At 37.4% G+C, this 16999-nt stretch overlaps 1 protein-coding gene across 2 annotated transcripts in view; it reads right to left on the bottom strand.

Annotated features, from left to right (window-relative positions):
- Positions 1–16999, bottom strand: part of LOC129568445 (homeobox protein cut) — a 176354-nt gene that overhangs the window by 12711 nt on the left and 146644 nt on the right. Inside the window, exon 5 of one of the 2 annotated variants that reach the window (XM_055446297.1) lies at positions 13553–14608. In XM_055446297.1, the coding sequence (XP_055302272.1) occupies positions 13553–14608 (1056 nt within the window). The remainder of the gene's footprint in view (positions 1–13552; positions 14609–16999) is intronic. The other variant, XM_055446298.1, reaches the window with a different exon arrangement.

Raw genomic sequence — 16999 nt, 5'->3', positions numbered from 1 at the left:
AGTTGATGATGTAGTGGTTGAGCGATTAACCAAGCAACGATGGTGGTGGCTTCGACAAACACGGCAAAAGATTTACCCAAGACAAATTTGCCGCGGTTTTCATGACTTTTATATTGATGAAATTCCATACAAACACATCGAAAATGCGATTATGCGGCATTCCTTGCGACCATATAATTCAATATAAATGATTTGCCATTAAACGTATGTAAATCATTTGATTTGAACGCGCACGCTCAAGCGACAACCACATCGTATGCAATTTTTGTACGAACCAACTGAAAATATGTAGTACGAAGTTTAGAATGTTTTCACCGCGCACTCACTGTATTTGGCGCTTTATGGGTTTTTTATCAATAATTTCGGTACCATTTCGATCACAAAAACCACACACATGTCGTTCTCAACCCGTAATGCGAACATGTGAGGATCGGATATATTACGGTATGTAATAAATTAACTTGTAAATTGTTATAAATATGTGCATATAAAACCCCCGGGCCTTATTAGTATTCCATCAAGCGAACGAAAACTATTTTCCATTGACGATAATTGTTTTGTTAGTTGCTTCAGTTCGGTTTGTTTCCGCGTTGACTATTTGCCATTTGTAAACTATACTTTGATCGAATTTCGTTCACTTTGATTATTGCATTGAAATATTGTCAATGGTTCGCATGCTACAGGGTGTCATTTGGCGACTCTGATATAATCCCAATTCGACACATGGAAAAAGTACACATTTCAATCGTTCGAGTGAGCGCCTGTGGTTTCTTTGCTGAATCACTTGTGCGTGTATGCAGAAAATATGTTGTTCACAAAGTTTCTTATTCATTCTTTTGCAAGCAAAAGATAAACTGCAATAAATAAATGACTTTGCTGAAAAATGCACTCGCGTTCACTCGGTTAACACACAAATGTTCGATAAAATTTTGCCAATAAATCGCCTAGAATTTAAAATTGTCATTGTATTGCAGTGCAATTGCATTGCATTGCATTGAGATTGCATTACTAACTGTTTTTCCCTTAAGTTACTAAAGTTTTTTCCTCAACTCGCATTTGAAATTATTTAATCACTGTAATCATTCGATTGTTGTTTTCGAATAAAGTTGCCATTTTTCATGTTGAATTTTAGCATAAATTAATGTGCATGAAAGAAAAGAAGAAGAAGAAAAAGAAAAATGCTTGGCTAATCAGCAGAATCAGTTGAATGCAAGAGAGCGGCTCTTTTGAGTGGAAAACGATTATAAAAATGGCCTCTAATTTAATAGTAAAAAAGAGGAAAGGAATATCGCGCCGGAACAGAGAATGAAATATCCCTTTTCTATGTGGCTGAAAACGCTCATTCTCTTGCCATCTCCTTCACTCTTTCCACAATTATTCCGAAGTTGTTTCCAGATATTCTTGAAATTTATATATTTTTTCATTATCTGGATTAATTTATGATTTGCACATGAAAAAAGACGACGAAGAGTAAATGTCACCGAAAAATGGTCGAAAGAAGCGGTCGAAAACGAGATTACGGAAGCAGAGTCACTAAAGTTTTTTTTTCAATGAAAAGCTGCAAAAATTATATACAATTTGCTGACTTCATCACCATATCGCACACACATTATAATCGTTATGTAGCCGCTTGTAGTTGGGTCGTCGGCCGCGCGTGTTTCCTTCAACCCAAATAATTCCTGATCTGGAAATTGCCTTCGCTGCAGCTTGTTGTTCTCTGTCGCTGTCTCCCTCTATCTCTCTCTCTCGTTTGCTTTATCATTTGTGATACGGATACTTTAATGTATATAAGGATTCTAATTACCAAATATGTAAATTATAATGTGCTCATTTTTTGCAGTGGTCCTGGTAAAATATGAATTATTGTAATGTCTCGCGCGGGCGCATCGTAATGCCACGAAGTTTGTGCTTTTTTTCTCGGTTTGGCGGCTAACAAAACACACCCGAACGACAAACGTATATTCAATAGCATAATAGCGTTCACAACAAAATCACAACCAAAAATCATGGGATCTAACGACAAAAAAATTGTTTAAAATTTTGAAATTTATAATTTTGTAATTTACAACAATAAAAAGGCATGCCTGTGTGCGGTGACACAAGCGGAGAGTTGGGGAAGAAGAAGCAATTGCTGCCACGTAGAAACAAAAAGACATACATTCACGACGAGCGGCGGCGGCGGGATGTAGGATTGTTATGTTTTGATTGTGTGTGATATTCTCTTTTGCACGGCCGTTTAAGAATTTTCATATTTATGCATATTTATTTACGTTTTGGTTTTGGCTTTTGTTTTTGTTCGTTCGTTCTATCGGTTGAATTTTTCGGCGTCCCGCTTCCCCCCGGATCCTTCGCCGAAAATTCAAAACTGTCTTCGGCACACGGATAATAACATGGAAACGCGAAATAATGTATACAAAGATACGAACAAATTTATAAGTGCTTTGTGTGTCTTTTTTCTGTGTGTAACAGCTTAATGACAATGCTGCAGCTAACAACATATCGTTGTAAAAGTCTGTAAACATCTGAAATTTGTTATTTCGCTCTGTTTTTTTCCATCTCTATCTTTCTCTCTCTCTCGACGCTTTTTAGGCGAAAATTACGACGAGACCACAAAAACACGTATTTCGTGAACCGATATAATATACAATTAAAAACGTGCCACATGCACTGAATGTACACGGTGATACGATCCGTTGGAATTGAGGAAAAATTGCTTTCTAGCTTCAACGACAACCTATGAAATTACATGTGCAACGCGTTTTTCGGGCGCTTTAAATATACGGTTTTCATTATGGAACATGCCGAAAGACATCCGAATATATCGAAACTGATAAGAATCTCTTAACCTAAGCGTGCGACAATATGTTTCGTTGTGCGAAAAATTATTTCACCAAAAAATAATAAATGATTTTTTTATGGTAAAATGGTACACGGTCGGTAAATACCGTGTGCAAGTGTGCATTTGCAACCGCCGTGTCACATGAACGCAATATGCGAGAGACACTCGAACAATGGGTTTCCAGTGTGCTAAAATTCATTTTCATAGAATTTGCTGATTTTAGATTTCAACATTTTAAATTATGAAATTTTGGTTTTCTATTCAGGCATGAGTTGGGAGCGAGTTTTACCTGGCTTGAAAAATTCACGTCATAAAACTATAAACTGTTCATTTTTATGGCCATTCAAAGATTTTTGCTTTATTACCCATAAAGGATTCAAACAAAATCCATCAATGATATCTCGAGGAATTGAGACGTTTTATCAAATCTCGGAAGAATTGAAAAACTTGAACACAGAGTGCAATGCAGCCCCTCAAAAATGTGCTATTGTCAGGCAATTAACATATTTTTCACATTATGAAACTAGCGGAGGAAGCGTCTCAAGATTCATGTCGTTAAAGTTACAGCAACATTGTCGGCATCACGGAGATTTTGGATTGCAATATGGTGGAAAACAGAAAAATTGGTGCACTCGTTGTGGGCGCGTTCCAAATTACTGCTCGATGTGAGTTCAAAATCAAACGCTGATTACCTTGAAGCTCTTTGCAGTCTCAATAAAGTCAACTTTTTATAGAATTCTATAATTTGTGGTGAAATTTATGAGTTCACATCGCCAACTCAATCGACCAAACCTCAAGGCGCGAACAGCGTTTTATCAAAATGTAAATGTCTGCACTATTGAGCTGAATGTTCAGTCCTTTTGTCAGTGATAAATATGTCATCACATGAAATGAAGCGTCACCGTTCCGTTCACTGAAATCCCTAATTACACTTTGCCAGTCACGAAATTCACTTTTCTATAAATTGAAAGGAAAGCGTTTTAAATTAAATGGCGAGCGGGCGGTGAGGAAAAGAAAGAAAGTCAGCAGCAACAAGGCCGCTTTCTTCTTGACATTTTTGTTGCTAAATTTATCGTTAATCGTTTATTTTGTGTGCATTCAATTGAAATATTATAACGATTATTGTCTGCTTGTAAGCGATTTCTTTTTAGTGGTATCATTTTTTTTGTTCAGTTTGTTGTCTCGATGTCATTTGTGAATTGTGAATTGTGCGTTAGGCTATTTATTGGCACGTAATGTGTTTGTGTTATAAAACGGGCGTTTCAGTTTCATTTTTAGAGAGAGAGAGAGAGAGAAAGAGTGTGTTCTTTTCGCTTCGAAACGCCTCATAAACACAAACATTTATTACTTTTGAGGTAATGCCAAATGAACTAAAATGCTAAATGTTTCATACATTAACAATGCGCCGCACCACATCACATTCTTTCGAGAATATTGGCAAAAATGAGCCGTGTTTGATTTCAGTCTATCGAGAGACTTGTGCACGGCGAATGATATCCGAGCCATTCAATATTGCGTATTTTACGAACAACAGCTATATTTAATAATGAGATCGAATTAAATGAAAAATCCAACGAACACAAAAACCATTCAGTGTAATTTATTTTTTAATTGAATTTCGAGAAAATGAGATCGCAAGTAGACATAAATATTCGTTTGCGATGCAAATGAACAAAAGCGACGATTGTTGATGGCGATTTCATTATTTTGGCTTTTGCATCAGACATCATAGTTTTGATTTCTTTCTTTCGTTCCTTTTTTTTGCAACACAAGACTCTCTGGTTCTTAATCAGACGCGCGCACGCACATGCCACTGTCTTTCGTCGGTCACATTTCAAGAATACCAATTTCGAACTCGGTGAAATAATCAAAACGCGATCAAAAATAATGAACAAAATGCATATTTTTAAAATGCACTCTCGATTTCGTTCAATGAAATAACATTAATTTATACACTCATTTGGCCTGTTCGACTCGTTTTATTTTCCGAATTCACTCGACTGAGTCCTAAAATCGCAGCGCTGTTGTTATTTTTTTTATTCTCAAATTGTAGATTCAGTTGTGCGCTCGTTTGGTTCGCGTCATATTATTGTTATTACCAGTGACGACGCATCGCTATCTGAGCAGTCGACGGCCTGCGATCAAATTCTTGGTTTGTCGCCAAGAAAGTAAAAGTATATCTCTCTGTTTGGCTGACGGGCTGTGCAACATTCGTGCTACACGCACATGCACACATCAGATTCAGTTCCGTTTATATTTATCATTCATGGTCTCGGTGTGCATCATCTATTCGATAATTATCGCATTCGATTCGCAAAAAACACACACACATACACAGTGCACACATTGTAATTGCTCTTTCGATTCGTTGCATTTTTTGCTTGAAGGATTTATATCCATCATCGGAATTTGATAGTTATGCAGCATGTCAATGGCTTTTAAACTCATTGACTGAGTGCGTTCGTGATCAAGTGACTGAATGCGGAGCACATGAACTCTAACATTGGTTCACAGCGTCAATTGCAGTAATTTAACGAGAATTCTTTCGGGCTGTATTAATTGGCTAAAGGGAAAAAGAGCGCAAAGCGCATCGTTGCCTCGTTGATTTTTTTTTCGCGTATCTGCTGCAATGAGTCATCGTTATCATTATCAACATCATCGACGAAATGCATTGATTGATTTAATTAATTTATTGGCAATGATTGGTGCTATAAACGACTTTGGTCAAATTAAAATCCAATTGGCCCAATAATTTTGGCACTAAAAGTCATAAACTTGGCATTTCATTCGTTGTCTTCCAATCGATTGCACTTGTGCTGGGAGTGTGTGAACAGAAAACAGAAAGAAAGGAAAAAAAACTATAGTTGAATCGAAGCGAATCATGACTCGTCAATTGGATGTGCATAGCGTGGTAGCATATCGGAACGCACGCAATCGACTCTGATTGGACTAAATAGCCATTCAATCAACAGTGAGTCTATTTATATACCGATAAATTGCTTTGAATATAATGAAGTCGAACTCATCGAATAGCAGAGGCGAATCGATACAATCGGCTTTCGAGTGGTTTGACCGAGGCATTTGATTGGGAGTGAGTATGTGCAGCTCCACAGTAAATAGTTGTATCCAATCACAATTCAATTTAATTATTCCATCAATGCAATGCTGTTTACACTTGCCGTTCCTTCTCATGTGATTGATCCATTCGCTCAGTTAATGTGCTTTTTTCGGGTTTCAATTATTGACCGAATGTATATATGTGTGTGTGCGTAATCACTCCACGGAAAATGTAAATTTCGTTGAGAAACAGCCAATTTTGGCGGAGCTGTGAAGTCACAGCACAGTATTTTGTTATTCAAATTCAGTTGTTCATTATATTAGTGCGTCGCATCAGTGTACAGCGAAGCTATTTGGAAGCCATCGAACGATATGAGTCATTAATTTCAATGTGAAGGCGTTCAAGCTGAACGCGATTTCATTTTATAGTTTTTGTTTTTTATTCCGCGCTAAAATATCCGCAGCCCTGTCTCTTTATTACTTCACCGAATGAAAAGCAACAAAGAAAAAAACGGTGAAAAAAGGTTTTTATATTTATATACGATTCGCGGCAGCGTTGAGCTGAAATCGGCGCAATTTTTTTGGTGTTCGAATCGGCGCAAACAATAAAATAAAAATGCCAGTACTCACAAAATCAAAATGCATTCCCATACAATGTGTTTGAATACCTGTATATGGTTAATGATTGTGAATCACATGTTCGATACACAATGAAGACCCTAAGTCGAGAGAGAGAATCGATGAACAATGTATGACGCGCGCGCGCGCGCGTGTGTGTTTTTATTTTCTCCTTTCTAGTGCTGACGGACGGCGGTTAATTAAAAAAAAATCGAAAACACACACGTCCAACTGACTGAGAATAGAACAATGGGCAAAATAGATTTAATTTTAATATATTCGAAGCGAAATAAACAACAACAACAACAACACCACCATCGCGAACAAATCAAATGAGAGCGAAAAGCAGAAAATAATCAACGGCCGAATTCGAAACAATAAGCACAGTCGAAACACAGCACACAAATTATGTGCGATTGACTCGAGCGCGCACTATTTGTTTTTGCGTTGTTTTCGTTCGAATGAGATCTATAATTAAATGAATCGCTGTTGGTTCTTGACCAGTTGATCGTTTCCCCTCTTGGTTTTGGCCGTGTGGTCGATCCTACAAATTGAAAGTCGTTTATTGAATGGAACGACGAATGGACATGGCGAAGGTGTCAGTTAGAATTATTGCCCTTTACCCAAACACAGACGAGAATCTTTATTGGTATTTTAGTTGCTCTCGGTGATGTATTGTGTGCCCATCCGAGTCAATAGACCATGCAACGCCCGCATCTAAAACTATCGGACGCAAATTGCTATTTTCACTCTTTGCACCGCGCGCATACGAATAAATTCAATTCAATTCAATTCAATGAGCTTGTGTCAATCGGCGATCGTGCCATTCGGCATGGGATTTTCACTGTTTCATGCCTCATTCAAAGGAATGAACAAACAAAAACCCAACGGCACTCTTTAATATTGGTTACTTCTGTGGTTTTATGCTTTGTTACCTATAGTAATATAGTTTCTCCCTTTCTGTCATTCTTTTGTGTCGTTTTCTGTTTTCTGAATCGCGACTTTCCAACCGGAACCAAATAGATTCGTACATTCTTTTCTTTAATGCAATTTCGTTGCTGCTCACTAATCGGCACGATACTGCTTCAATTTTCGAACCGCGCGCTCACGACACTAATGAGATACATAAAGTTCGAACGCAAACAATCAGACAGACGCACACAAATACACACACACGTACATTTCAATCATCAACCATGTTAAAACAATGAAATGTCTCTGTTCAACGTATATTGTATGCTAGGTTAATTGCGTATTTTTGCGCGTAACATCCCAACGGATGGTGTTCTTTTCAATGCAAACTAAAAACTTCCATAAATAAAAACATAATTAAAGAAGCGTGTTTCAATACTAATTTACGTCTTCTCTGTCTCGACCGCACTGAACTCCGGATGAAATCACTGGGAAATTTAAGTGAAACGTCATCTTTTGAACAACTGTTGATGGGGCTGTTTCATCGATTTCTTTTATCCAAACACAGCAATTGAACAAGATCAAATGTATGTTCATTGAAGTGACATTTGTTTATATAACGCATAGTTATAGTTTGAATATGCTGATGCGGATGCCATTCTAAACGAACTTCAACTTATAAATTCACTGTAGCAATTTTGCTTCTCGTTCATGTGTCACTTTTACATAAAATTATGTTTATTTGTTTTTTTTTCTTCCAAATATCGCTGTCGGTTAGCATGTTGAAATAATATCCGATTGAATACGGCGAATACGCTTGAGCGCTGCGTAGTTAAATGATGCCGACGATAAAAGCGATGCGTCCAATGAAAATTCAATCGTAAAATGGCAAGAAATAAGATTTTTTACGATTTTCGAATTGAAATTTTTCCTTGTCCCACGTTTGATGTTTTAATACTTGCGTTCGAAGAAAACCTAAAGTGATTAATATTCACTGTATTAAAAGCGTATCGGTCGCCTTTGATTACATCACCATGATGAAAAATGACAGCTCAAGTGGATTTCAAAACGAGCTGAATATTTCAAATCAATGTTTCAAAGCGATACGTGTAAATCGGTGATGATATCTTTATCACGGGAGTGTTTTCAATCGTTGTTGAAAAATTCGCATGACATGTCCCCTCGTTTAAACATAAAAAGACAACGCATATTTTACCACGTAATCTTTATCAAATTGAAGCGAAGGGAAAAAAAGTTTACAAACAAGAATGAGAAAGATGAAGTTGTGTTATGAGCAAATATTTCATCGCCAAGGTAGAAAAAGTGCGTGTAAAAGAGAAAAAATAAATCGTTTGATGTCAACGGAAATGAACGTGCCTTCTTTATTAGACATGGCATTAGCATCAGTCGAGGGCAATTCGCTCATGTAAAAATCGAGCAATCAATTACGAGCGCGCGCACTTGTTTGTCTATGGCTCAAAGTAATCGAAAATATATTAAAAATGTGTACGATATTTGAATCATCATAAGACATCGTCTCGCCGCTCGAGCAACAAACACATACATTCTTCAATCATATTCGATCTAGGATTAACCGTGTTTTAAACTAAAACGCCTAAATTATTTATTTTGTAATTTATCATTGGCAATAAAATGACAAAGTTTTATTTTCCGCTGCGTTGAAAAACGAGCATAAAAAATTGCCACGACACATGTTTTTGCGTCCGATAAATTGGCTACATGCCAAACGATTAATGTTTGATTCAACATTAGAACGCTGAAATTGACTTCCATCAAAATGAATTTTTCAGTAATTTGCCAGCATTTTGATATTGGGCATGTGTCGGGATTTTTTTCTCAATGCGATCGAAATTCTGTTTGGTATAGCTTCTCGTTATTTTGTCATTAAATTCAAAACGACAAATTATTTTAATTGATTCGAAACCAACTATTAACTATCCGATGAAATGTAAGACATTTAATTAAAACCAGCGCCATCCTTCTCGTTTCAATGCTCGTTTGCATTCGGCAAATATGTATTATCAAACAATTAACCTGGCCCATGAACTCCGGCGAGAGAAGAAAAAATTAACCCTCAACCAGTTTATTGGATAATTACACACGCTCTTGGGCTAAGAGGATCCTTGTAACTATCTCCTCATTTGCCTCATCGCATCCGAAAGGCACAAATTTATTGGGCCGTTCAGAAGACCCATCGACAAAAAATGGAATTTACTTGCCATTTTATTCGAATAACGAACGATGTTCATTAAAAATTTCAACGATATAACTCTTCGAATACGAAACAGTTTGTGCGATGTTGAAAAAGAATGTACACCAGCAAATGGATTTGACCGACACCATACATATTTCTTTTTGGTCCTTTTTTCGATAGTTATAGAAAATGTGGTGTAATTCAAACTATAGCTGTGCTCGAATCAAATGTGCACACAAGAATGTCGGCATAATTGGTGAAGAGTTGGGCAACTGAGTGAAGGGTTTTTGGAGCCGAACGAAAAATTGTAACATTAGAGAATTTACCAAATTTGCTCGTTGCTCCTCTTCGAATCGGTCCGGTTTGGCGTCATTGAGATGTAGTTAGTCAGTTCGTATGGAGCGAGGCAAATGCTTCGCTTGACCGACGACACATCCATTCACACTGCTCAATGAGCCTCACGTAAACTGTGCATCGTATGAAAATGACCAAAAACCAAACCCTATTTTTAAGCGATAACTACATTATGCTGGTTGAACATAACATTTGGTATCTAATCTTCAATTTACCCCCTTCGCTCAATGCCATCGTTATCTCATCCATTCATTATGGCTTTGAGTCTTTGACTTCGGAAAATCTATACTTCATTCAAATCATGTGCCTTGCCGTTCGAATCTATTATCGTTGAACAATGTTCACATTAAATGTGCGTTAATCTATTTTTATGAGTATACTTTGTTTTGAAAAAGAAAAAGAAATGAAAACGTTGCCAGAGAGATATTTTCACCAATGAAATTCTCATTCGAATGCCCAACAAGCGCTCACTCACTCGTTCACCCAAACACAACAATCTAAATTACATTTGGTGAAATTCTGAAAATTTGGTTGAATATTAAATTGTTGAAATATAAATACATTTTTGCATAGAAATTCAAATGAGATGGAGAGCTAGTGGGCATTGTTTGGGACTCGCAAAAGTATTTTGACACAATATTAAATGGAATAAATTTGGTATTATATAAAATGTCGAACAACAGCTATTATACGGGAGAATCGACTTTTTCTTTGTTCAAGTAGGGAAAGATAGACTGAGGTGAATGAAAACAAAACGTATTTTTTGGTGTTGAAGTTGCCATTTTTCCATTTCTCCAATTAAATAGGTGTTCGTTAGTTTCATTCGGCAGCAGTTCTAAAAACTAAACCATTTTTGAAAATTCATTCGTTTGACCTTTTGATCCTTCAATGTATTAGATAACTGCAAATGCGGTACTCACTCACTCGCTCTTAATTCACAATCTATTCGGTTACGTGTTCTTTTTTTTCTAAATTGAAGCCTTAATTCGCCATCATTCAAGGTTTTTAACCCTTTTCCCGAGTCGTTCCTTTGAAGTAACGCCATTAGTTTAACTATTGGATCAGGAAATTGTATATGTGCATAAAAACACGAACCTAATGAAACTCAGTCGTGTTTTGTACATACATATACACGGTTTCGCTTGAGGCAAAATGGAACACATTGAAAATGTCCCGTAATAGAAAATTCCCATTTAATTAGCGCGTATTCCATTAACCTAAACATTGACCCGCATTCTTCGAGCACCCAATCGCATTCGGGCCATGTTTTTTAATTAATTTTCTTTGAAGTTGTGTATCAATCCGTTTAAATTTTAGTTCGAATTTGGCCGACCACGAAATATCAAGGAAAATTGTCGAAAATATTTGCCCATTGAGAGCCATACTCGCATTCGGAAATCCATGGACGAGTCTCGCAAAAAATGTACAACCGAAAGAAAGCCGCATATTTTAACTGTCATAATACGTTGTGTTCCATTTCCTGTTGTTTTTCGCTTTGTCCTCGCCTTTTTTTTCTTCTTCTCCAATTCATTCGCATTCGCTATATCGAAGCCAAGTGCATTAGAATGGTGAACAAACGGCCATTGAGTGCTGTACACTCGTAATTCTTGTTTGTGTACACGCTGAATCGCGTCCTCATCGCATAAATCCGTTGTGTTGAACTAAATGAATCAATTGAAAAGTTCAATCGTTGCCATGTAATGTGTGGGGATTGGAATCGAATCAACTGAACGAATGGTGGCAACACACACATTTAGCCAAAGCATTGAATGCATTTGGGAAAACCAATGCCACTACCGCTGTCATCGTCGTCGTCGTCGTTGTCGAACGGAATGACAAAAAAGTGCATTTGCACAATCGGGACCATTTGCAACGACAAACGTAAATAAAGTCGGAAATTTAGATGAATAATGGCAATGCAACGAAACTTGCACGAAGTCAGAGTGCACAGAGAGATTCACTGGTTCAATGCAAAGGTGAATAGATATGCATATTCGATCGACCACACACACACACACATTTACAAACACAGGAAATTAATAATCGGATCACATCGCAAGGTTGGCGTTGCTCGGGCTCAAGAGCATTCACAAGTTACTCATCTCAGCAGCATTGAGTCCGAGTGAATTGTGAATGTTTTCACACACAAAAAAAAACCCATCGCCATTCGATAAAGCAGTCAATGCGGAAAAAATGAACTCGATGAAATGGATTTTTCATTTGTCAAGTGGAAGCACACGACTTGCGATGAGAAGCCGCACCGGGATATTCGTCTATTGAAAGATATGAGTCGAAAACCTAATGAATATGAAGCGATGGATTATTTTTGCAATCCCAGTTTTTTCAATGCAATCGAATCGAAGTGATTGACAAATCATGGGCACTTCTCATAAACAAATTACGAATGGTGCAACGTGCGAGCCAGCGATATCAAACGAATTGCCAATTCACTAATCTCGGTCTACTTGATGATCGCCGAATGTGAAATGACAGAACAAATGCGGCAAAAAAATATTCGTAAAGTAAACGGTGGAGAGTCTGATGAAAACCGTGTGCACTTGTCAGTGAATGCCGAGATTCAAAAGGATTATAAATCCGATAGATAGACGCGGACCAATTATTTTTATATGAATTCATAAAAGAAAACGGTGAATGGCTGACTGATTCCGATAATAACGTTATTGAACGAATACAACGTTGAGCAGAACAGTCGCACAAAAAAAAGAAATGGTCGAACAAATGAAAACCCATGAGAGCATGAGTATGAATCGGAAATCCGTTCGGTTTAAATGGTGATTTTGATTGCAGCACAACGCACAAGATGTAATGCAAGAAAACCAGAAATGGGAGTCAAGAGTGGAACCAAAATCATTGTTATGAATGTGAGAGGTGTTGCGCGACCCGCAATTCCGATTGACAGTGTTCTGTCGGCAATAATGTGGTCGAATAAATAGTCGCTTTGAGTGCATTAAGAATAGTTTCAATAATTTGGCTTCGAAACTTCACGCCATTATGATTATTTGTATTCACGCTTTGCTGCCAGCGCATTCCGGTACATGGCAAATAGGGAAACCGAGAGAAATATGTGAGAAAACTTTCGACACATGAAACCAATTTTTGATTTCATTTCATAAACTCACTTGTTCATGATGTTTTTCACATATTTTTTTCGTTCTGCTGCTGTTGTGAAATCATATGAAAAAGTTGGCAACCGAGTGTCAACAGAGACTGATTAAACTTATTCAGATATTAGAATTTAGCGAACTTTAGACAGCAAAAAGGTGATTAGCAAACTGTCTGGATGCGACGATTTATTCAAATATTTATCATATAGCCAGGGAGGGAAAAACAAATCTACGGAGAGGTTGCTAAACGAAAAACTGTTAATCTCGCTGGCAATTTTCAATTTTCGGATATGTTGTCATCGGGACAATTGTTGGTGAAAGTAAAATCGAAAAAAGCAACTAATGTCAGATGAAAATGTCGTGTTGTCTAAATGGGGAATTTATGTGGAAAAAAAACAACAACAAATATTGAGTAGAAAAAAGTGAACTTACCTTTTTTGGGAATCAATGATTTCAGCAATAGAACAGCATTATCATCGCATGCCCAGGCATGCATTTTTCGATAGCTGTCACGTCCTTTTTCAGTGAGTTTATCCCATGGCTTTGGTTTTGATAGTAGTTCAGAGACGGTGCCCTGTGATAGCCCGAGCACATATTTGGCGAACAAACGTTGGCCAATATTGTGCACTGACAGTAGTTCTCGTACGCGTCGCGATATATGCAATGTATCGAGATTTTGATTTGCATATTTGTCCATGTTGTAGCGCAGCATTTCTTGTAGTTTGGCCTCCATGGGATCGCTTTTTGGTATAAGGGAGTCGCCAAGCCGTCCGGCCATCGAACCGGGAGTCAATTGTAATTCGTCGCTGAAGCGATAATGTGGACGTTCTTGCATCGGATGATGGAACGGCAAACCAAGTGGAAAACTAGGACCATGCGGCAATGCGCCCAAATGATTATTATTATCTTCTTGCGGGCTCTTCGAAATTGGCAACGACATCGGCGTCATACCACCATTCTGATTATCATCGTAGCGCGAATCCTGAAGAATTGGCGTACTTGCTGTGGAGGATGCATCATGATGGCTGCTTTTGTCATCCTGTCTATTTCCATGATCATCTAAAGAATTTGAAATCGTATTAGTTTTAGTGTCCATTGCTTTGGCATTTTGGCTGATGCTGTTATGGTGTGATTGCAAACGATGCGTTTCGGCCGAGTTTAGATAGGTCGATTGCATTGTAGCTGCTGCTGCGGCGGCGGCTGCTGCTGCTGCTGCTGCAGGATGCATTTGAGCTACATTCGGCGGAAGCTCAAAACCTCTACGCCAATTGCACACTATCTCCTCGCCCAAAAATGATCCGAATGTGTCGACAGTTTGCAATGCTGACGGCAACATCGAGCTACCGGCCAATATCATATCTTTATTACGGCCGACCAACGGATTGGTATTTTTTGCGTTTGCATTTGTCATTGGTGTCGATACTGATGTGACAGTTAACGGTGGGGATGCATGATTTTCTTGTGGAATGGTTACAGCTGAATACGAGCCTGTAACACATATTCAAGTGGACGGGAATGCAAAATATTTTAGTGGTGACACAAAAAAGAACTTGGTGGATTTGGATTTGGTTTTTGTTTGTTTGTTTTTTTCGTTTAATTTAAAATAAGGCAGAAAAAAATTGTTATGAAATTGTTACAAAACACCACATCCAATTATACTTGAAATTTATTAAGCATTGCTTACAGTTATTTCAAGTATACGTAAAAAAATTATTAAATTATGTCCAAATGAAATCTACACGTGAGCGAAAACATGCAATAAACATGTCTTTATGTCAATAAAATGTACGAAACGAGAGAGGAAAAAAGATTGGAAATAACGAACAATTTAAAAAAAAATGAAAGGAAATCATGGCAATCATGAGTGACATGACTGCCGAGTAGAGTAAATGGAAAACTATAGATCGTGAAACGAGGCAAAAACGATAATTACTAATAAATTAATTGTTAATTGAATCAATTTTTCGTGTATTTTTCTCAATTCCGTTCGTTTTGTATTCTTTGCTCAGCATTGAGACAAACAAAGAAACACACACAAAAATACCATTGCGAATTGGCTTTTCATTTCGAACGGTGCATGTCATTGTTTACATTTTTCTCTGATTAATGCGAAAGAATTGAACAAATAGCAATGAAAATCATGCATCAGTTTTCGTATTAATCTGACAGCCGATTTCTTCATATCATCATTGCAAACAAATCTGTATCATGCAAGCAAACATTGTGGTGGTTGTTCTCTGTATATGTGTTTGTGTGCGCACAAGCACGATTACAACATGATTGAATAAAAAAAAAGAAGAATAAACGCTAAAGTCTATGGGAAAAATTACACGATCGTCGACGCAAACAATGGATTAAATGGTTCAAGGGCGATAATTCAAAGTAAAAAATCGAATCACAAGAAAGAATATTTGTTTTGTATTTCTGCATGTCTATTTTTGGCATCGAGATCACAAGCCAGCGCATAATAGAATGGTGGGAAATTAATCGATAATGTGTTAGAATAAAAGTCAGCCAAAGGTTTGTTGTTGTTAGTTTTTCTGTTCGTTCAGTTACCACATCACGTCAGCAATGGATACATGTTACGATTGTTCCGTCTCTATCTCTTTTGCAATTGTAACGCATTTATTTTTCTATATTTTTTATGGCATTCCATTTGATTTGCACGGTGCAATTAAAGCCAATGGGAAACATTTTTGCAAGTCGTTTGCTAGTCGAGCGCGCACGCAAATATTTCCATATGTAATTTTCTTCTTCTGAATGAATGAATGGAAATCGTCATTCGAAAAATGAAATACTACCACATTAAATACATTTTCTTTGGAGTTGGTGTATTTCGGTGCGTTTTGTTCGGGCGCGATTTTTTGTTGTTGTTCTTGTTGTATGAATTTTTTATAAATTTTGTGCTGAAGCTCAACTACCGTTGTTATTGCTGGTGCTGTTGCTATTGCTGCTGCTGCGTTGAATAAAATATCGTGCAATGGAAAATGGTTTGGTGCGTTTTGGTGATGCCGTGTAGAATGAATGTGGTCGCGTTGCAACCAATCTTTTCTCTATATCTCTTTCAGTCGCGGCCCAAAGAACCGGTGCATGGGAAAATCATTTGCATTGTTCGAATGAGCAGCGAGCAACCAACAAACATCCCAACACACATAAACCAATTTCCAAACGGAACGAAATGAAACAAACTGACGAAAATCGGCGAGAAATAAAAACAACAGCGCTAAGCTTACTCGGAACACACTCAGCCAGTCATTCTCTCTCTTTGTGTGTGTATCTCTCTCGTTTGCACCCGATCTGCCATACACATGTATGGAAATGTTTGCATTTAATTTACAACAAGCAAACTCTAAATACTTTATTTCATTATGCTGTGGAAAATCTATTTATGCGCATTTATAATTCTGCATTATTGCTAAGTGCTAAGACATTTGCAGACAACAAATCCACCCGATTTTTTCCACTTCTTTCGCTGTTGTTGTTATTTTTCCGCCTCTCTTCTAAATTGAGATCAAATTATATGCACTGGGTTTTGGATTGGAAGCATTTTCGGTGTTTTTGCAGCCAGCGCACAGATCCAAACCACGACAAATGAATAAAAAGTGCAACAATAAAATGATTTCATTTATTGAGCAACTACGGAATTTAATTGTTTTAATAAACGATTTTCGTGTGTCTGCCTGTCTGTGAGAACATGATTAAAATTCTACCTTTAATTCCCCTTCTTCTTCCTTTTGTGCCGTTTTTGTGGCAGAGAATATGTGCAGAATTATGATTAGAGAGAGGGAGAGAGTGAGCGGAGAATGCGAACAAAATTTTTTTTTGGTCATTAATTGCGTTGAATGACGAGTGTGTGAATTTTGCGTTTATAATTTTTGC

This window comes from Sitodiplosis mosellana, unplaced genomic scaffold (assembly GCF_009176505.1).
Source record: "Sitodiplosis mosellana isolate CC-2019 unplaced genomic scaffold, AAFC_SMos_1.0 Smas_scaffold_18, whole genome shotgun sequence".
Lineage (NCBI taxonomy): Eukaryota > Metazoa > Arthropoda > Insecta > Diptera > Cecidomyiidae > Sitodiplosis > Sitodiplosis mosellana.
Note: the sequence above shows the minus strand (reverse complement) of the source record. Positions and strands in the feature narration are given on the sequence as shown.